This window comes from Amphiura filiformis, chromosome 4 (assembly GCF_039555335.1).
Source record: "Amphiura filiformis chromosome 4, Afil_fr2py, whole genome shotgun sequence".
In the NCBI taxonomy this organism is placed as follows: Eukaryota; Metazoa; Echinodermata; class Ophiuroidea; order Amphilepidida; family Amphiuridae; genus Amphiura; species Amphiura filiformis.
In genome coordinates, this window is record NC_092631.1 from 19,034,383 (window position 1) to 19,057,884 (window position 23,502).

Below are 23,502 nucleotides of genomic sequence, written 5' to 3' on the forward strand. Positions count from 1 at the left end.
AGTTTTAATTAAAAACTAAAACCGCATGTACGTTAAGATTGTAAGGAAGTAAATAATAAACTACGACTATCTTCAGTAGATAGCATTAACTTGTTTTTGACATGATGTAACAACTATCTTCAGCAGATTTGTGCTTCATATTTTTGTGTTTTTTTTGTGTGTATAATGTGGGGGTGTGTGCGTGCGAGGTGTTGGGCGTGGGATGTATGTGGGGTAGGGTGGAGGAGGTTTGTAGGACTATTATAAGATCACATTTAAATCGGAAAGTATTTCATTTGGGGGCTTTTGGGAAAGAAAGAAAGAAAGAATTAAATTAATTAATCAAACATAGAGAAAGAAAGGAAGGAAGAAAGACAGAAAAAATAAATCAAAATGTATACTTCATGTATTTATGATAAACAAATATTTTTACCGGGTTCACTGTCGCAAATAATAAATGAAACAGAAAAGTAATACCGCCTGGGAATCGAACCCAGGACCTCATGTTTACAAGACCTATGCCTTAACCACTTGGCTACGTGAGCTTCGTGATTAAGCTGCTTGCAATTTGAACCTATAAGCGGTCACTTCAACCCTTTTCCACGTTCATGTTTTATTTATTTCAAATGTCTTTCGTTCGTTCATTCATTCATTCATTCATTCATTCATTCATTCATTTTTATTTCCTTCTTTCTTTCTTTTTTCTTTTTTCTTTCTTTTTTCTTTCTTTCTTTCTTTCTTTCTTTCTTTCTTTCTTTCTTTCTTTCTTTCGTTATTTTTAATACAAAGAAAGAAAAAAAGAAGCATAGAAAATAATGAATGCATAATTTAGCAATGATTCACGCAATTAAAACACGAATAGGGGGTGTAAAGTGTAAACCCATAATGGTAATCTGTAATGGTAAACTGCTACATTGAATAACGTGCATACTGAGCAGTTTTCCCTACATTGATATTAATATATACGTATAGATATTTATTTCAATTCAAAATGGCAAACTGTTAACAAATGTCATAAATGCGATCAATTTGTCATTCCTTTTGTATTCAAACATTCTCAATTGGTATAGCCAAGGTAAACGAACGTCAGGCTTCATGAGATGCGGCCTAAAAACCATAAAATGTCGATTTTGGACCATTTTGTCATTATGGTAAACTGATGCACTTTGCCATTTCCACTATACAGGTTTACACTTTCCCCGATACTTGACTACTACAAAAGACCAAAACTGGTTACTTCGATTGCGAAATGACAGCGTGGTGCAACGGCTTAGACCTTCGACTCATAATCTTTTGACTAATGATTGATGTGAATGGTTCGAGTCCCCGTGGTGGTCGATTTTTTCTTTAAGTGTATTTAATTGTTGTTTTTTTTTTTTTTTCTCACCGCAAAAGCGTATTTTATTATAAATAATATTCAAAAATGAGTTGTTTCAAATTGTTACATCATAATCATTCTGATTCGTTCGGATAGGCCTATACTCAGCAAACGCAAGTTTTACAGAAAACATTTACATGTTAGGTTATATTATAAAGGGTACAGAACGTTTTAATAAAATTCAAAAACATTTTAGAAAACATGCTGCAAACATTGTAATATTTCTTTAAAAATTATATTTGTAGTGTTTTTGAATTAGGAGACAAAAACGAGATTTGACTCAGTATCATACAGTAGAGAGTCATAATTACAAAATGTGTGTAATTTAGCAAAGGAGGTGTTTTCAGTGACCATTCCTAAATATTCCAACTTCTTTATCAACAATTTTATTATGATTCAAAGGAATATTATATACTTCCAAATCGTGTGCAATATGAAGCTCATACAACATTTTGTTTTCAAGTTATGGGACAAAAATGACATTTTAGAGCAGTTTAGAGCCATAATTACGAAACGTGTGTAGTTTAGCATAGGGGATGGTTTCAGTGACCACTCCCTAAATAAACCAATTTCTTATTCAACAATTTTGTTATGATTCCAAAGCCAAATATCCACTCTCAAATCGTGTGCAATATGAAGCTCATACGACATTCCGTTTTTGAGTTATGACACAAAAACGAAATTTATATGAAATAGTTTGCATTCGGTAGAGACAATCAACGAAATATGTCTTGGAACGCTTGCGTGTAAATAACCGAAAACTCTCACCCCCTCTCCCCCGTTCAATGTTGAGAAATGCCAATGTCTTCAGCGGTTTCCCAATGTGTTCCAACATTGATTGATGGGGAGAGGGGAAGGGTAAATCATTGCTGTAGATGTCATGCTTGTTTCCAGGCAAAATATACGTCATTTCCATGATCATATAAAATTCTGCACGGGATTTCGACAGAGTGTACCAAGCGTTCCAAGGACTTTTTTCGTAGATTGTCTCTGCCGAATGCAAAATATTTCATCTAAATTTCGTTTTTGTCTCATAACCAAAAAACGGAATGTCGTATGAGCTTTACATTACACACGATTTGAGAGTGGATTATATGCTTTGGAATCATAACAAAATTGTTGATAAAGAAATTGGTTTATTTAGAAAGTGGTCACTTTAATCACCCCTATGCTAAAATACACACATTTCGCAATTATAGCTCTAAAATGCTCTAAAATGTCGTCTTTGTCCCATAACTCAAAAACAGAATGTTGTATGAGCTTCATATTGCACAGGATTTGGAAGCAGACCATGTACTTAGGAATCATAATACAATTGTTGATAAAGAAATTGGTTGGTTCAGGGAGTGGACACTGAAACACCCCATACCCTAGCATACACGCATTTAATGAAATTTTATACTATATCTCAAAACCGAGAAATCGTATCACGGCTCTAAGCTGCATGATTCCGAGTTGTTTAATTTATTTTTAAAATTAATATTTAAAGTTCACCTTCATAGCACTTGTCAGATAGGTGAACGAGCGTTAGAAAACAGAAAAATGAGTTTTAATTAAAAACTAAAACCGCATGTACGTTAAGATTGTAAGGAAGTAAATAATAAACTACGACTATCTTCAGTAGATAGCATTAACTTGTTTTTGACATGATGTAACAACTATCTTCAGCAGATTTGTGCTTCATATTTTTTGTGTGTGGGGTGTGTGTATAATGTGGGGGTGTGTGCGTGCGAGGTGTTGGGCGTGGGATGTATGTGGGGTAGGGTGGAGGAGGTTTGTAGGACTATTATAAGATCACATTTAAATCGGAAAGTATTTCATTTGGGGGCTTTTGGGAAAGAAAGAAAGAAAGAATTAAATTAATTAATCAAACATAGAGAAAGAAAGGAAGGAAGAAAGACAGAAAAAATAAATCAAAAATGTATACTTCATGTATTTATGATAAACAAATATTTTTACCGGGTTCACTGTCGCAAATAATAAATGAAACAGAAAAAGTCATACCGCCTGGGAATCGAACCCAGGACCTCATGTTTACAAGACCTATGCCTTAACCACTTGGCTACGTGAGCTTCGTGATTAAGCTGCTTGCAATTTGAACCTATAAGCGGTCACTTCAACCCTTTTCCACGTTCATGTTTTTATTTATTTCAAATGTCTTTCGTTCGTTCATTCATTCATTCATTCATTCATTCATTCATTCATTTTTTCTTTCTTTCTTTTTTTTTTTTTTTCTTTTTTTTTCTTTCTTTCTTTCTTTCTTTCTTTCTTTCTTTCTTTCTTTCTTTCTTTCTTTCTTTCTTTCGTTATTTTTAATACAAAGAAAGAAAAAAGAAGCATAGAAAATAATGAATGCATAATTTAGCAATGATTCACGCAATTAAAACACGAATAGGGGTGTAAAGTGTAAACCCATAATGGTAATCTGTAATGGTAAACTGCTACATTGAATAACGTGCATACTGAGCAGTTTTCCCTACATTGATATTAATATATACGTATAGATATTTATTTCAATTCAAAATGGCAAACTGTTAACAAATGTCATAAATGCGATCAATTTGTCATTCCTTTTGTATTCAAACATTCTCAATTGGTATAGCCAAGGTAAACGAACGTCAGGCTTCATGCGATGCGGCCTAAAAACCATAAAATGTCGATTTTGGTCCATTTTGTCATTATGGTAAACTGATGCACTTTGCCATTTCCACTATACAGGTTTACACTTTCCCCGATACTTGACTACTACAAAAGACCAAAACTGGTTACTTCGATTGCGAAATGACAGCGTGGTGCAACGGCTTAGACCTTCGACTCATAATCTTTTGACTAATGATTGATGTGAATGGTTCGAGTCCCCGTGGTGGTCGATTTTTTCTTTAAGTGTATTTAATTGTTGTTTTTTTTTTTTCTCTCACCGCAAAAGCGTATTTTATGATAAATAATATTCAAAAATGAGTTGTTTCAAATTGTTACATCATAATCATTCTGATTCGTTCGGATAGGCCTATACTCAGCAAACGCAAGTTTTACAGAAAACATTTACATGTTAGGTTATATTATAAAGGGTACAGAACGTTTTAATAAAATTCAAAAACATTTTAGAAAACATGCTGCAAACATTGTAATATTTCTTTAACAATTATATTTGTAGTGTTTTTGAATTAGGAGACAAAAACGAGATTTGACTCAGTATCATACAGTAGAGAGTCATAATTACGAAATGTGTGTAATTTAGCAAAGGAGGTGTTTTCAGTGACCATTCCTAAATATTCCAACTTCTTTATCAACAATTTTATTATGATTCAAAGGAATATTATATACTTCCAAATCGTGTGCAATATGAAGCTCATACAACATTTTGTTTTCAAGTTATGGGACAAAAATGACATTTTAGAGCAGTTTAGAGCCATAATTACGAAACGTGTGTAGTTTAGCATAGGGGATGGTTTCAGTGACCACTCCCTAAATAAACCAATTTCTTATTCAACAATTTTGTTATGATTCCAAAGCCAAATATCCACTCTCAAATCGTGTGCAATATGAAGCTCATACGACATTCCGTTTTGAGTTATGACACAAAAACGAAATTTATATGAAATATTTTGCATTTGGTAGAGACATGTCTCTGCCGAATGCAAAATATTTCATCTAAATTTCGTTTTTGTCTCATAACCAAAAAACGGAATGTCGTATGAGCTTTACATTACACACGATTTGAGAGTGATTATATGCTTTTGGAATCATAACAAAATTGTTGATAAAGAAATTGGTTTATTTAGAAAGTGGTCACTTTAATCACCCCTATGCTAAAATACACACATTTCGCAATTATAGCTCTAAAATGCTCTAAAATGTCGTCTTTGTCCCATAACTCAAAAACAGAATGTTGTATGAGCTTCATATTGCACAGGATTTGGAAGCAGACCATGTACTTAGGAATCATAATACAATTGTTGATAAAGAAATTGGTTGGTTCAGGGAGTGGACACTGAAACACCCCATACCCTAGCATACACGCATTTAATGAAATTTTTATACTATATCTCAAAACCGAGAAATCGTATCACGGCTCTAAGCTGCATGATTCCGAGTTGTTTAATTTATTTTTAAAATTAATATTTAAAGTTCACCTTCATAGCACTTGTCAGATAGGTGAACGAGCGTTAGAAAACAGAAAAATGAGTTTTAATTAAATCTCAAACCGCATGTACGTTAAGATTGTAAGGAAGTAAATAATAAACTACGACTATCTTCAGTAGATAGCATTAACTTGTTTTTGACATGATGTAACAACTATCTTCAGCAGATTTGTGCTTCATATTTTTTTTTGTGTGTGGGGTGTGTGTATAATGTGGGGGTGTGTGCGTGCGAGGTGTTGGGCGTGGGATGTATGTGGGGTAGGGTGGAGGAGGTTTGTAGGACTATTATAAGATCACATTTAAATCGGAAAGTATTTCATTTGGGGGCTTTTGGGAAAGAAAGAAAGAAAGAATTAAATTAATTAATCAAACATAGAGAAAGAAAGGAAGGAAGAAAGACAGAAAAAATAAATCAAAAATGTATACTTCATGTATTTATGATAAACAAATATTTTTACCGGGTTCACTGTCGCAAATAATAAATGAAACAGAAAAAGTAATACCGCCTGGGAATCGAACCCAGGACCTCATGTTTACAAGACCTATGCCTTAACCACTTGGCTACGTGAGCTTCGTGATTAAGCTGCTTGCAATTTGAACCTATAAGCGGTCACTTCAACCCTTTTCCACGTTCATGTTTTTATTTATTTCAAATGTCTTTCGTTCGTTCATTCATTCATTCATTCATTCATTCATTCATTCATTTTTATTTCCTTCTTTCTTTCTTTTTTTCTTTTTTTCCTTTTTCTTTCTTTCTTTCTTTCTTTCTTTCTTTCTTTCTTTCTTTCTTTCTTTCTTTCGTTATTTTTAATACAAAGAAAGAAAAAAAAGCATAGAAAATAATGAATGCATAATTTAGCAATGATTCACGCAATTAAAACACGAATAGGGGTGTAAAGTGTAAACCCATAATGGTAATCTGTAATGGTAAACTGCTACATTGAATAACGTGCATACTGAGCAGTTTTCCCTACATTGATATTAATATATACGTATAGATATTTATTTCAATTCAAAATGGCAAACTGTTAACAAATGTCATAAATGCGATCAATTTGTCATTCCTTTTGTATTCAAACATTCTCAATTGGTATAGCCAAGGTAAACGAACGTCAGGCTTCATGCGATGCGGCCTAAAAACCATAAAATGTCGATTTTGGTCCATTTTGTCATTATGGTAAACTGATGCACTTTGCCATTTCCACTATACAGGTTTACACTTTCCCCGATACTTGACTACTACAAAAGACCAAAACTGGTTACTTCGATTGCGAAATGACAGCGTGGTGCAACGGCTTAGACCTTCGACTCATAATCTTTTGACTAATGATTGATGTGAATGGTTCGAGTCCCCGTGGTGGTCGATTTTTCTTTAAGTGTATTTAATTGTTGTTTTTTTTTTTTTCTCACCGCAAAAGCGTATTTTATGATAAATAATATTCAAAAATGAGTTGTTTCAAATTGTTACATCATAATCATTCTGATTCGTTCGGATAGGCCTATACTCAGCAAACGCAAGTTTTACAGAAAACATTTACATGTTAGGTTATATTATAAAGGGTACAGAACGTTTTAATAAAATTCAAAAACATTTTAGAAAACATGCTGCAAACATTGTAATATTTCTTTAAAAATTATATTTGTAGTGTTTTTTGAATTAGGAGACAAAAACGAGATTTGACTCAGTATCATACAGTAGAGAGTCATAATTACGAAATGTGTGTAATTTAGCAAAGGAGGTGTTTTCAGTGACCATTCCCTAAATATTCCAACTTCTTTATCAACAATTTTATTATGATTCAAAGGAATATTATATACTTCCAAATCGTGTGCAATATGAAGCTCATACAACATTTTGTTTTCAAGTTATGGGACAAAAATGACATTTTAGAGCAGTTTAGAGCCATAATTACGAAACGTGTGTAGTTTAGCATAGGGGATGGTTTCAGTGACCACTCCCTAAATAAACCAATTTCTTATTCAACAATTTTGTTATGATTCCAAAGCCAAATATCCACTCTCAAATCGTGTGCAATATGAAGCCATACGACATTCCGTTTTTGAGTTATGACACAAAAACGAAATTTATATGAAATATTTTGCATTCGGTAGAGACAATCAACGAAATATGTCTTGGAACGCTTGCGTGTAAATAACCGAAAACTCTCACCCCCTCTCCCCCGTTCAATGTTGAGAAATGCCAATGTCTTCAGCGGTTTCCCAATGTGTTCCAACATTGATTGATGGGGAGAGGGAAGGTAAATCATTGCTGTAGATGTCATGCTTGTTTCCAGGCAAAATATACGTCATTTCCATGATCATATAAAATTCTGCACGGGATTTCGACAGAGTGTACCAAGCGTTCCAAGGACTTTTTTCGTAGATTGTAGGAGGCCGGGGTAGGAGGTAACACCACAAATACATGAAACCATGTAACTATTGTGGCCAAAAAACCCAATTTGAACAAGAACTACTCCCAATTTCATTTTTGCTTTCCCACTATAATAGGGAAAGCGTTTTGTATAACCATGATAAAGAAGGAGACATTACGGGCCCAGTAAAAGAAAGAAAAATTACACCGATCAGAAGGATTTTCATAACTATACGGAAAAAATATGAAAGTTCAAGCAAAATGAATAAATAAATAAATAGATAAATAAATATATACAGTTACCTTTCCTTGGCAATAGTCAATCAAATCTTGAGAACTCGTATCAGTCGATGACGTCATCCTATACAGACAACCAGGAAGGTATTAGTAACAATTCTACTTCGTGAAAATGATTCGTATAATGCTAGTAGAAATTAAGACAAACTGGATTTATCCTGATGAATTATATATATAATATTTGCTAAAATTCGTCGCAACTATAAACTTTTGTAATATAATATTGCAATTTAGCCTACCGTAGGAAACCCAAGCCTACCGTACTGTACCTAAAGCCTACCGAATTGTACCTAACTATAATGTTGACTAAATGAACAGATAAGCATTATCTTGAAGACCCTGCTACTTCATTGCAAAGAGGTAATGAAATCTGCCCATCCAATTATGAATTGGCCTATTTCTAATCGCAGAATTTTACTCACTTGACACAGGCACAAACTTCATCCAATGTCCGTTTGTCTGGCACACCAAAAACCTATTACAAAATAGCAACAATTATAAGTTTATCTAATACTGTTAGAAAATTAATTTGGATTGGAAGCTGGAATCAGTTTCTAACGCTACCAGAAACAGTCTCTGTGAAATTTGATGTCTGTATTACATTCTCTTTTGATCTTAAACCCAAAACAAATGAGTTTCATTTTGAAGAATTAAGTGGATTAACCCACTTTAAACACATTAAGATTGCAAAATAAGAACGTCTTTCAGCAGAATATATTTTCACAGGGACAATGAGAAAATACGGGCTTTTGTGATGGAATCACTGCAAGAGTCCTGAAGGAGTGCAGTGCAGAACTTGTAAGACCATTCAGCCTGCCTGCTGCAGTTTGAGGTTTGCTTCTCATCCCTATTCGCAAGAGAGTTTCGAAGTCTAATCCATCTATGTACAGCCCCATCTCTCTGCTCTGCATCATCAGCAAGGTCATGGAGTTATTGTACCTCCTTGGAAACCAACTGATATCAGATAGACAGCACAGCTGACATCCTCACCATTCTGACTCCAGGTTGATCCAACTCCCTGGAGAGAACCAACGAAGTGCGTCTGATTACCATGGGCATCAAAGGAGCATTTGACAAGGTCTTTCATAATGGCCTTAATTGCTCGAAACTCATGGCAAACGGCAAGTTGCTCACCTGGATTATGAGCTACCTGACAGATCGTTCAATCAAAGTTGTCTTATCTGACCAGTTATCAAGTACTCCCTCCTTCAATACATTAGTTCCTCAGGGGTCAATGTTGTGCCCACGTTTGTTCTTCATTGATGACCTGGTTGATAAGTGTGCAAACCAGCTATACCTATACGCAGATGATTCCACCTTGTTTTGAGAGATTACATCTAGAGACAACCCTGAAGCCGTTACGGCTAGCCTAAACAGACACCTGGAGAAAATGAGGATCTGGGCAGACAGATGGAAGGTGACCTTCGAGCCATCGAAATGTAAGGCAATGACAGTTAGATCTTCTGTTTTATACCACCAAACTGGCTGAGAAGGAGGAGTTGGAGATCACCGTTGATAGCAAGCTGACCTGGACAGGGCACATTTCTTACATCTCATCCAGAGCAGAACAGAAGCTGGGTGCTCTGTGGATAGTTGCAAATAAACTTGATGTGAGAGGCAGAGCAACGGTGTACAAGGCTCAATTTCGCAGTGTGATGGACTACGCCTCATTGTCTTGCATGAGTGCCAGCGCCACCACTCTAGGATTACTAGACTCTATCCAGATGAAGTCCCTTCGAATCATAGGTGTGAGCGAAGAGAAAGCAAGTACAGAGCTGAACGTCACAACTATCCATCAAAGACGTCAAGTTATTGCAACAACAGTCATCTACAAAATGCACACCAGCTCGTGCCCACCAGATATGAAGGCACTGCTACCAAAGCCATTTGTAGTCAGAAGCAGCGTTCGAAATAGGGCCGTTCAGCCGGCTATTGGCCTGTAACTTTTTGGCCTGGCCGGTAACTTTTCTGACTAGCATCTTGTTGCCTGCCCGGCTGGCCGGTAACATTTTAAGGTCAAGCCCGGCTGGCCTGTAACTTTTTGAGGCATATTTCGAACACTGGTCAGAAGAGCTACCCACCTACTGCCTAGCCTTGCCATGCTTTCACAGTACCAGTTTCTAGAACCATATCCACTGGCAGGACCTTCATCCACACTGCAGTTCACGTTTGGAATAGCCTACCAGGTGGAGTAGTCGGATATGTATCTGACAACGGCGCACCATACTTCAAGAGCAGAGTGCATAAGCATCTTATTTCACATGTATGATGCTTTACTGTACCCCTTCACTATTGTTGTTGATGTGAACCACTGCTGTGAAGCTACCGTGAACCACTGATCGGACCATGTGGTTGTCATTTATAGTGCCTAGGTATATGTGCTCTTGCTTTGTATCACTCCTCATTAGGCTATTGTTCACTCTAGCATTTTATAAAAAAAAAACTTACCAATATCATATGCACTTACCACTGCTCTAGAAACAAACCGTGCTGATCTAATGTGCACTTACTACTGACTAGACACGCCACGATGTTGCTCTAAAATACACCTATCACTCTCATAGAGAAGCCTCTCTAAAATACACTTACCACTGTCTTAAACAAGTCATCGTGGTGCTCTAAAAACACTTACCACTGCCTTAGACACATCGCTGTGCTGATCTAATACATCCTCCAATTCTTTGGGGAATAAGGTACATCCTTCCTTAGAGATAACGTCCTGCAGAAGAGTCCAAGATGAAAGAACGAAAAGAAAGGAAGATAGAGAGAAAAAAGAAAGAAAGAAAGAAAGAAAGAAAGAAAGAAAGAAAAAGAAAGAAAGAAAGAAAGAAAGAAAGAAAGAAAGAAAGAAAGAAAGAAAGAAAGAAAGAAAGAAAAAGAAAGAAAGAAAGAAAAAGAAAGAAAGAAAGAAAGAAAGAAAGAAAGAAAGAAAGGAAGAAAGAAAGAAAGAAAGAGGATAAATAAATAAATAAATATATAAATAAATAAATAAATAAATAAATAAATAAATAAATAAATAAATAAATAAATAAATAAATAAATAAATAAAATGCGCTTCTACAAAAACTTATTTTTAAAACAATATATGAGTAACAGATATTTGAATACCGTAAAAACTCGATAGTTAGCATATGTGCTTACTATCGCGCGCTTATAAAACATGCAAACATAAAGAGCCCGTTCTACACTAGTGTAAAGGGTTTTGAGCAAATCATCGATACACATAGTTATAAAAACAAGTAAACCTGCAAATGTGTGTCTCAACCCCATTAGCTCAGTTGGTAAAGCGCCGGACTTTGGTTCTATTACATGTTTTCTCGATAGTAAGCGCATATGCTAACTATCGAGTTTTTATGGTATTAATTTATGTTAAAGAAGTCAGCCTTGGTACCTGCTTTCTTCCAAAACAACGTAAAAATCCATCATTATCCATTATTCCGAGGTCTCTGTATATTAAAATACAATATAGAAAACGTACATTAAAATGAATCCGATTTCTTACCATTTGTACCTGTCAGCAAATTCAGTAATCACCAGTGGGAATTTATAATAAGAATTCTTTCAAATGCGATGACAATTGAACAAAGCAATGAAAATTGAAAAAGTTCTCATTTATATGAAACTTTCTTATCCAAATAAATGTTGTTGACACATTAATTAGTATTTCCCATTCTTTTGGATGAGAAAGTTTCATAGAAAAGTTTCATCACCCATACCCATTCTCCAGGCTTTTTGCTTTATACGGACATCAGTCTTGGAATTCTCCAACCAATGTCCGTATTTAAAAGATGAGAACGGGTATGGATTCACATGTATGTACGCTCTACACGATTAACGCTATGTTGCGCGAGATACGCACCTAACGACCATCACCAAACTTATAAGGCGAACCAATATAAAATATACATTTTTGGATTCCTTTATGGCCAAATGAATAATAATTAACATACTTTTCAACATGATTGGGACATTTTTTTCAATTTTTACCCTGTTTAACCTTAATTGACCCCTACCAAAATTGCCAGAACTTTGAACATGTTGAAGAGGGCAGTCCAAGCCAAATTTTTCAGCATCCTTCAGGCAAGTTAAGAACACTTTCAAACCTTATTGATTTGGTCACGGAACATTATCGCTGCTCCTCTGCTAAATTATATAACATTATGCAAATGAACCTCAATGCACACCCAGTGTGTAAGCACCACCACCATGATATCATAATATACCACGACTCTATCACGGTCAAAGCGTGAAGAACTACTCTCCGGGAGAAATCAATCTGAATATCGCATAAACGATGAAGCAAAATGAGTCGGAAGTCGGGAATATTGATTTTGAGATATAATCCATGATGCAGTCATGTCTACAGTAGAATTCACCACGACCTTTGCACCCCCATTAAAAGCTATAATTAAACCAAGATAACACTCATTGAAAACAGCTCAACTGATTAAATCCAATCTTCTCTGGTTAAATCCACACTACACATGTTTCTGTTTTACCTGTGCGATTAATGTTAATGAGCAATGAGCTGGTATTATAGTTTCAGTTGGGTAAACGATTATAAAGCAAACGCAATGTAACAATACTGTGTGGGCCTTTGTTTACGAAATGAGACAATAGTCTGCTTATTGTTAACCAGCATTCTTGAAAATGAGAAGCACAATGGTTGCAGACTTAACACGGTTTGGAAATAATTTCTTCATAATTTTTGGTGTTATCTGTTGTTTACATATTCTTCCTAAAACACAAAAGTGCGAATATTTCCAAACACATAAATTAGCTAAAAATGTAGGACATGTTACAACACTATATTTTCAAGAATTTCAGAGAATACTTTAAATATTGGCCGGTTATTTTTCACACAGTGACGTTAACTAGGCAATTGCCTATACTTCTAACATACATTATTTTTTAGAGGTCACGCGTCAATGGTGAGAGCACTGTGTATTGTGTATAAGAAAACGGACAGTAACTGCAGTATGCAATAATAATATTCAACTTTTTTTGTAAATTGTTCTGAGCAACACTAAAACAGCCATATCTCTGGAACCATATGTCTAATTATGATGGGGTTTTCAGCAAAATAAAGCTATGTAAATGGCTCATATAATAAGATTGAAAACTGAATTTTGAATTTGATCGACATCAGACTTTTTTTGCTTGATCGCATTTATTTTTTATTTTCTCAATAATGATCATACCTCATCCAACATGCTCTCTCTCCCTCTCTCATTCTCTCACTACCCCTTAACCATGTTAACCATGTAAACCTTCCCTCCCACTCACACACACTCGCTACATATCTCTTAATACCACTGAGACCAAACTTGATTTACCCGGTTCTATACCAGCCGTTTCGATCCCTACTCTTTCGCGTAGCTTCTTCATCAGACCAGTAATATTTAAAGACATATGGACTTCTCACGTAGATCTCTCCAATTGTGTTAGTTGGCACGGTCTGTTCATTTTCATCCACTATCTGGATCTGTTGTGCGTTAATGAAAATTAAAACATTCAGCATTTTGAGTTAATTTTAAGTAAATCAATTACATGTCAAAAATATTTGGCAGTCCAGTCAGTCGTCAGCACGGTCGTTAATGAGCTCAATCGGCTAGTTGGGAAATGAGGATCTCGAATAATATCATGATTTCTCGCTCGTAATCCGTGTACAATAATTTTTCAAAATGATGGCAAAATGCGAATTTTACCGAATTGCAGACCTTTCTCGTGGCATTTTGTGCGTCACCTATCAATCAACATTCGGGTTGCCCGCGCCCTAACGCAAATACCGCACCGGCGCGCGGTTAACTTTGCGTGACGCTCGCGCTATGCAAGTGGTGTGCAGTGTGATACGCGTTTCAGTTCGTCACGGCATAAAAAGTAAACAAAAAGTTTTAAAAACCTGAATATTTTCAAAGTTCATTTCATCTTCGCCGATAACTATCTACTTCCCGGTTGATTTACGTTAATTTGTACAACAATTTCGTGGCATTTGTGTACAAAACCGTTTTATCTTTCATATTTGTGATATTTTAGATTGTGCTATTTAAATAGCTTGTGCCTGATAATAAGGAAATCAAGGAAATGTAATTATTCTGTACGTAGAACGCAGTTCCGATACGGTGAAAATGGCTTATACTGATCTCTTTATTTGCATAATTATTCGACTCCGAATGGTCAATAAATTCGCATGTTGTCACCGTCGTCAAATTTGGGCAAGCGATACGAGCCGGAACATTTTTCATCAGCGGTCCATATCCCTTCAAGAAAGCTAGATCCGCCCGTGCGCTGTTTGTCTTTACTCAAAGCGTTATTTAAATCCAACAATGTTTAACTAGCTCCACCGGGAGATCCACATGGTAATCATAAGCATTGAATGCTTGCTATTGTGTCCTCTAGAATGCAGCATCCAATATTACAGTTTTGTTTTCTCTGTATTGATGCAGTTCAAAATCGCAAAATCCTTGGGGATCCTACCCCTTGCCACTCGTCAAGAAACAAAAACATCTTTGAAATATTTTCAGCAGAGTTTCCGATTCTTTCCCCAGCCCCAACCATGAATGCCCCCACATTAACATATATAGAAATAATGTAAGTAAAATATACACACCTCGGTGTGAGGGACTGCATAGATGGCGCCAGATGAAAGATTCTTCGGATTGTCTAGCGGGCATTGTATAGCTATCATATTCATTTCTGTGCATGCGTACACGAGCTTGATTTTGTTGAATGAATAAAAAGCAAAATTCATTTTATAATAATTCATATGAATCATATCGGATTACAAGTAGCATGAGTTTACTATGTCAAAAATACCAAAATATTTGCCGTAACATGATATGATAATAGTTTATAACTTACCATGATGTGTTTGGACAGTTTTTCCTTGGCTGGTATCATGATACTGTCTGGTATAACACTGCCTCCAGTCATGACTGGAAATTAAGTCCAATAAGACATAAGAACTAGATTGTTATTGTTTTGTTTGTTTTTGGTTCCAGAAGAAGAAGAAGAAGAAGAAGAAAACACCCTTTTCCTCACGCTTTACAGAATAACTCAAAGAATCAATATTTCCATTATTAGACCTAAAGATAATTATTAGAACAAAAACGACTATTATTTATAATTGCATCCAATATGAATCAACCTGAAATCAAATGAAGCCATTATTATTCTTAGCTATGGATTGGTCATAATACTGTGTTGAACCTGAAGTTTCATATACCATGTGTACTAGCGACTCCAGATGATAATAAACTTTGCCAAAATTACTAATGACACCTCTATGCATGTATAGGTCCAATTATAATTGATGGTATATGCACTGTGTAATTTCCATGTAAATATATATTATTATCAATGATCACTCGGCAACTTACTGCACTTCATGGAAGACCAGTCATATTTATCCAAGTCAGGGTGATTGAGTAAGTCGTAAATATGATGTATCAACATGACAGCTTCTGTGCATCTGACAAAACGTTAAGTATAAATAACACACTATCATGTGACTATGGACCACATAGGCATCACCCCAGTGGCATAATTCAATAACCTCAATTAAACAATCATAGTGCAAAATTTGAACTCAAGTTGCAGAGTATGAGTTGTTGTACTTGAAATTTCAAAGATCATGCAATGAATGTACCAATGTATTGGGGTTAAAGAACTGTGCCCTGATAGATGAGCATGTGTGGATCCTAGTGATAAGAGCATATAGAACAGGACCAGCCTGTATAATCCGTGACCAAATCATAGAACAAAAGTTTGAGAGTCATTTTGGGATCTTTGATTGATTCTGAATAAATTTAGCTTGGGCTCACCTCCTGAAACTTCCGGGCATTCCGGGGAGAGGTCAATCAAGGTCACATGGGGGTCAGATTTTCAGAATGCTCCAATTATGTCAAGTAATATATCAAATTAGTTTGTTATGTGTCAGACCTTTCAGGAGGGCGCTATGACGAAAAATGTTCATAGGTCAACAACCTTTTTGAATTCTGACCATAGTTAACAACGTCCGATTTGGGTAATTTTGGTGTCTAATTATATGTTTTCTTGCATGAGAAATACAACTACGCAACTTAAAAAACTGTACAAGGAACCGATGACCTCCTTATTACAATATGGATGCTTTTGGCAGCCATGTTGCAAAAGAGGGTCATCGGTTCCTTGTATAGTTATAGGCTGGTCCTGTACTAAGTACAGGCTGTAACGTTAACCATCACATGTTAAAGTATAAGGCCTATAATTCAAGACCGTATTAAAAAGACTAGTTTGCGTATGACGTCCTGTCAACCAGACCAAAAATGTCGTTCTGCGCAGGTCAGCAACCAACCACGCCGCGCCGTTGCTCTGACGTAAGACACAAAGTATTCTTTTTAATTCGTTCTTCAATTATATTCAGTGATCCCAGTGAAGGTATTTTTGCTATGAAAATTTTGGCAAAAATGAGAAAAACAGCAGTATTGACAAAGTTGAAGCCCTATTCAAATATATGTCGTTAATTTCTCTACTTAATTATAAAAATTACAGATTCACGTCTCATTTTGTCTTTACCGGCTTTCGGTTTAACCACTATGTTAATCACTGTGTTTATGTTAGCACATCTATGACACTAACAAAGGTACCAAATCTGAATTTTGATGATTTTTACGATCCTCCAGATGAGCAAATAGCTGAATCGGTATTTAAGGAAAAAATTAATTCTACAACTTAAATCTGAATCCAGATTAGCGGGTTAAGCAAAATCAGGCCATTTTTGTCCAACTATACACCCCCTTTTGATATCCTTGACACGCCCTTGCGTTGTTGTTTTGAAGTAAAAATTAAAAGCAAAGGCAAAATGTTTCCTGTATTAAACTAGAATATCTAGGCAAACAGAGGCTCTTGGTTTCTTTTAATAATATACAGTAAGCCAAAAAATTAAGGTACCAGTTGTCTTCACCCCTATATATCCTAAATAAAGACACGTATGTCGCAACTAAAACAAGCTGCCAATACCTGTATTCTTTAGCTCTGATTTAAGACTTTACTTGTTGAATTTGGTTGAGAATAAAACAAACAGTGATCTAAAACCTAATGAAGAAACGAAATCAAAAGTTGCAGTTTTGTGTTCTAATCAATGAAAGCACGACGCTAGTTTAACGTGCAAATCAATGGAAGCACGGCGCCAGTTCTCTTGTTCACGAACGCGTTGTGTACAAATCACTCGGGCATTCGATGGAGCAAACTGTAACTTTTAAATTGGCATCTTTCTTGGGTTTTTGGATAGTCATGTCTTTATTTCTTGAACAATTGCAACGAATGAGGTCTTCAATTCGAACTAAAAGATGCAGCTATTGGCTGTCGGTTCCAATAATGACACATCTGTCTTTGTTTCAGATATACAGGGGATGAACATAACTTGTACCTTAATTTTTTGGCTTACTGTAGGTTCAAAATTTATTGTCCGATTACCTAAAGGCACATTCTCCGATAAACTGTTCAAAATGCCAAATATGTGTCGCCCATAGTTTCAAGTCGTATTCAGACTTGTTTTTTCAGAAAGAAATAACTTAATATAACTTATACTTAGGAGTTGCTTTTTAAAACGTGTGAGGCTAGAGGTTGTAACATGCCTAGAAAGTATAAAACAATAAAGCTGATTATGCATGTCCATTGTTTTCCTTCATGTCGCCAGCCAAGGTGTGTTCAGTATAACGTGTCCCTGCTCTCTAAACATGCGCGCACATAATGGATTATAGGTACTTTTCATTAGCTGGTATCATGCCCTAATTATAAAGTATAAATCATCACAACACGGATTATTAAATTTTTCCAACAGGTCTTTCAGACTATGTCGCCAATATTGTTCACAGATACGTTACCATATTTCTAATGGATAACAATCTGTGAAAATAATTGGCTAGATGAATGTTCTCATATGTGATGGATCAAGCAGGCTCCATAGTTATATTATATATATGGAACAAAAAATCAGGTATATTAATGGCAAAAAGTCCTGACGTTACGTTCATGCCTTCACAGATACGTTACCTAAATTCTACTCCCCTCGGAAAAAACGATGTGATAAATTAAGCCAAATACCATACCAGACTTTAGTACATTGGGTGATGACTGATCAAGTATGGGTATTAAGTCGGTCAGTTTTACACTTGCACGATTAAGACAAAGATGGGAAAGGGTTTCACAGATACGTTACCACTGATACGTTACCCCCAATACGTACAAGTAATATTGCTCAAAAATGAAATATTGTTGAAAAATCACCCATGCATTGTTTTGTGTTCTTAAACTATTAGAGTTTACGATTCTGAATGAATTTTATGAATTCTTTGTGGTTGGCATTTTGTCATTCCTGAGACCAAACTTGGACGCTTTAACGGAGAATGGGCCTAAAGGGTCTGGAAAACAAGACACAAGATTCGCGTAATTTTGAACTTAAACCATCAGCATGATCATGAAAGCTTAACATATAGACCAGGCCGAGACGGTAGGCAACTTTTTTTTTTTTTAAGTCTGTGGGCCAGAAAAAATTAAAGACTTGATTAACACACACTAAACAAAGGCGAGGTGCAGGATTCGGAGCCCGTCTAAAAGAGCCCAGAAAATGTGGCATTTTTGAAGCGAACTTAAAGTTATTAACGGGTAAAAATAACTTTCCATCCGATTGTCAGTATTATTGTTTCATGCAAAGTTTGTAACTTAACTGCTGGTTTTTCGTAGGTCAAAATTCCTGTTCCAAATTGTTGACAAGATCATTTACAGTAAGAAACAAATCGAACATATTTGCGATTATGCAAATATTATGTAACATTTCCAGTTTCAGGCTAAGTCATGCCAATTTTGCAGGTATATTTTGTCCAGTAAATCTAGGCTAAAATTATGCTAAAGCCATCCTAAATTCATGCTAAGCATTTTGGTAAGGGTTAATATAAAGCTAAGAGTTTGTTTTTTGTGCCCGTGAAAGATAAGAAATTAAAAGAAATTTTCTTGTACTCACTTCTCTTCGTGAACTGCTTTCAGCGTCAGCTCTGCATTGAACATTGGACACGTAAACACTGTAGTTTGCCCAGTCAGTACCGGGTGCAGCAGTCCATACTCTTGACTAATACAAGCGGCAGTCATGATTACGGCAACTTTTGGTATCTGAAACATCACAAGACCAAACAAATGGTACTGGAAACCAGTAGCGTAGCCAGCGGGGTGGCAGGGGGGGCAGAATGCCCCCCCCCCCTGACAATAAAATGAAAGAAAAAGTGCCCCTCTGACAAAAAATGAAAGAGGAAATCAGGAGGGCAAAGGAAAAGAAAAAGGGCAAGGTGCCCCTTTTCTAGCAAAATTCGGGGCCAAAATAGTGTAAAATACAAAAATTTTCCGCGCTACGTGCGCACATTGTAACAATAAAGCCCTTTTTAGCCGGATAATGGGCAAAATAGTGTAAAATACCATTTTTTCGCGAAAACCATCATCACCATAAAGGCCCTTTTCGGGAAGCTCGAAGACATACAGTCTCTATGTATTGTATGATGCAACTGCAATTTTTTCATCTGTGCCCCAAAAATTTTATTTTGCCCCCCCCCCCCCTGACCAAGAAAGCTGGCTACGCCCCTGCTGGAAACCTAGCCTGAGTATTTCCAATAGCCCGCAAAACTCAAATAACGCTAATCTGAACTGAATGCTTAGAGCATTATAGATACAGCCAGTCGTATTTGCATATCAATACCGAGGAAAGTAATTCGATGAAAGAAGATAATCTTCTCTGGTTCGATGCACCCAATGTGAATCAATGGGTGCTTCATATTACCTTTAGATTATTTGTCTCAGCATAGCGCCATCATGATTGCAATTGCGTTCACACGTAGTCTTGGTTCAGACTCTATACGGCTATCACGAACATACTAGGAACGACGAGCGTTAGGACCAACACAAACTGGCTGTGCAGGAGGCTAATTTGGATGTGAACGGGACTATGACGTTCTACCGCAAAATGCAGAAATCCGTAACCCGTATGGCGTTTGCCGTGAACACCTCTTCGCAATCTCTCTAATATCATCAAATTTACGTATTAATTGAATTGCAAATTTATTATACAATTTGCAATTCCGAATTTGTAATATGTTATCAAAAACAACATTGTGAAAGGATTTCACGACGGAAAAAATATTCAACGACGGAAACGTTTACAATGTAATCACATAGTTGAACAAAATAGACCATTTTGCTGCACAGCAGTCTCATGTTGTTCCGCCTTTGCATTCAAGGGTATAGGAAGACCAATCGCTATGTAGAAGGTCACTTCGAGTCTATAAGTTGTTATGGCAGCCCGGAGGTGGTCACGTGCGAATTTATAAAAGCGCATTTGTAGTCACAGTACACTGATAAATAACTTACCCAATCAGCTTCAAAACCTGTTTCTCTCCTAATGATACCACTTGCTCGATTCCAGTTGAGCAAAGCACCCTGAGAATGCATAGTAGCCTTTGGGGATCCTGTACTGCCCTGTATGAATACAAAAGGAGTTTTATGCCATTAACATAATGATAATGAAATATAAAAAATACAGACTAAAGCAGGTAATAATTATTGTCTTACCGATGTAAAAATGACGCAAAAATCATCTTCGTTGTCAATATCCCATGCCATAGCAGTAATATGTTCGACAGCCTCCGTAGATGACCCTCCTAATTCAATCACATTGCCTACGGTCAGAATACCCCTAAATAAGAACAAATAGTCAGCAAAATACAAGACTATATATAAAAGCATACATTTTAAATCGTGTTTTGGGTTGATTAATTATGTTTAAGCAATAAAATAAGACATCATAAGTACAGTTTAAGCAGTTCATTTTCATTTTTTATTTTATTTTTATTTTTGGTTGGGTGTTTTTTGACTATACTATACGTAAGTGGCATTTACGGTAGTTTTGGATTCTACGCTCGCACACTCTTTAAAGGGCATATCTATCGCAAAAACAAGTTAAACTCCATTCGAAGAGGATAATTATTACATTACAAATTAACACTCGTTGCAATTTTGTATGCGTATTTCTCCTGAAAAAAGAGAAATTGTGCTGGTAAAGTTCGGGCTCGTACGGGTCTTTCCCCTAAACGTCACTTATGATATGGTTATTTAATTATTACATTTTGAAAAGCGCTAATAAAAGCACTTTCAGTCAATATAATATACTGATCTAGAAGGTTTCCGTTTTGTAAAACACACAACTGCTTATCCTAAAAACAGATAAAAAAAACTGCCCGTATAATATTTTTAAACACAGACAAAATATAACATGAACGTGAATTAAGAAGTAAAAATGTGCTTAGTAAATATTGGATTATGATATCTCACTAACAGCATGTGTGCTGTTTTTGGTTGGCAAAATAAAGTGCACGTTTCACTAGATTAATAAATGTATTATTATAATAACGGGCTTGGTCCAAACAGCCATTTTTTAGCATTTAGAAAATTGGTGCAAAGAGGTGCATTTATACAATTCATTTTGATTATTTAACATTTTAAAATACATACTTGTAGTTTGCGAACGTTTCTTCTGCTGCGATTACAATCTTTAAATCTGGAAGACTTGAACAGAGTGAAAGAAACAATATATTTTTAGAAAAGTGTGTATGATGTTGACGTTTTCATGGTGGTTTTAGATTGCAGTTATTCATATCAAAATGGTGTGAGGCCGTTGGGCCGTTGTGTGTTATTTATTTTAGGAATTTTTTTTTATATTCTTTTTCAGTCCGAATGGATCCCAATTCCATATGTTTGCTGACATATTGCGGGATGCTTAGTCCCATTAACCCCCCCCCCCCTCCATCCCAGGGGCGATAGTATACATGTAGTGTCCTTTGAAATTTGAAATTTCTGTAATGTATTTAGCTATAATAGGCCTACCTGCTACTGTTCAGTTTCCCTGGCTCTGAAATTGGCAACTCTGGCACAAACTTGCACAACACTTCATAAACTTCGACTGGTGTCCTGGTTAAAACGACGGCCTTGCAACCAAGCTTCAAGAACACAAAAAACAATTAGGTATATTAATATAACCGCACGATGCCCATACTTTCATTGATATTTTCATGAAATAGTAGGTCTATACACTGGTTAGAGTCAACTGTGTGATTTAGTTTTCGTTTGGATTTTGCAAGTTTTTATTCCATTGAATGTTCTTTGCAGCTTACGTAAGACCTGGTCAACCCTTGTGTGTCTCACATTCATTCAGTAAAGAATAGTTACTGTGTCAATGGATGCAACATAGAAGAAGTCAATGTATCTGAACTTAATTACAATAGTTTAACGTTAAATATTTGCCAACAAAGCATAAATATATCCCCCGCGAAGAATCCATATTTGCCATATATAGAATTGGCCTTTAAGAGGTATGGTGGACACAATATAGGATGGCGCTGCACGAAGTGGGTAAAGTCTTTTGAATTTGGCAGTTTTTGGCCATATTGAATACTGCCCTCCTTTTGTGTACGCCATGCTTCGAAAAGGCTAATATATACCCCCGCGAAGAATCCGGTGAAATTGCAACGGATTTTTGCAATTTACACAACGCCTTCGTTTTGGCGGTTCTTAGATCAACCCGGGTTGGGTTTTAACATACGCACGGTCATTAATAGCCGGAACCTGTGGCCCTCACTGACTTGGAGAACCCAAAAATAGTTCAAGCAGGGAGGAAATCTTAGAAGGCCTTGAACAAGGCTGCCCATGCAGGTACTACCTACCATTTTCAGCTGCAGTTCGAAGTGAGATGGTATAACCCGCACCTATTCATGGGATAGAGAAAGAACGTTCAATGAATGCCGCAGACAAGAAGTAGGTCGATCGTGATTACGAAATTGTTAACTTGACTTATTTTGATTAGATAATCTGATGTGCTCTCATGTCCTACAAAAATACTGTGCAAACGTTGTTAACCGATTCCTCACAGGCTTAAATAAATGGTCCCAAAACACATTCAAGATATTTTCATATCAAAACGTGGCCCTAAGAGCATAAGTGTCAATCAAGGGTCAACACAGGTGTCAAATTTGTGTGTCAATCAAGGTTCAACACAGGTGTCAAATTTGACAGACAAAAGTAGCAAACCGTTCTTAAGTAATAAACCGTTCTTAAGTAATAAGTAATAAGTAATTAAGCTGTCGGCGGTCACCATCTTATGCGGTTTGCAATTTTTTTTCTTCAAAATCGCGCAGCGTGCACGTACTGCCTTTACCGACCATAAAGTCTACAAATGACAGAAATACTTAAAATTTCACCTAAGTGATGATCTTTGATTGACCCTTACGCGCTTAGGGCCACTTTTTATTTTATTTTGG

At 36.1% G+C, this 23,502-nt stretch overlaps 1 protein-coding gene across 3 annotated transcripts in view; it reads right to left on the minus strand.

The window, feature by feature from the left end:
- Positions 1 to 23,502, minus strand: part of LOC140150646 (medium-chain acyl-CoA ligase ACSF2, mitochondrial-like) — a 50,929-nt gene that overhangs the window by 3,082 nt on the left and 24,345 nt on the right. For 2 of the 3 annotated variants that reach the window (XM_072172711.1, XM_072172710.1), the window contains exons 4-17: positions 22,909 to 22,950; positions 22,073 to 22,185; positions 21,701 to 21,754; positions 20,762 to 20,885; positions 20,561 to 20,668; positions 19,170 to 19,315; positions 15,547 to 15,638; positions 15,029 to 15,102; positions 14,778 to 14,882; positions 13,504 to 13,652; positions 11,559 to 11,613; positions 10,800 to 10,886; positions 8,590 to 8,642; positions 8,174 to 8,231 (exon numbers count right to left, since the gene is read on the minus strand). In XM_072172711.1, the coding sequence (XP_072028812.1) occupies positions 8,174 to 8,231; positions 8,590 to 8,642; positions 10,800 to 10,886; positions 11,559 to 11,613; positions 13,504 to 13,652; positions 14,778 to 14,882; positions 15,029 to 15,102; positions 15,547 to 15,638; positions 19,170 to 19,315; positions 20,561 to 20,668; positions 20,762 to 20,885; positions 21,701 to 21,754; positions 22,073 to 22,185; positions 22,909 to 22,950 (1,260 nt within the window). The remainder of the gene's footprint in view (positions 1 to 8,173; positions 8,232 to 8,589; positions 8,643 to 10,799; positions 10,887 to 11,558; positions 11,614 to 13,503; positions 13,653 to 14,777; positions 14,883 to 15,028; positions 15,103 to 15,546; positions 15,639 to 19,169; positions 19,316 to 20,560; positions 20,669 to 20,761; positions 20,886 to 21,700; positions 21,755 to 22,072; positions 22,186 to 22,908; positions 22,951 to 23,502) is intronic. The other variant, XM_072172712.1, reaches the window with a different exon arrangement.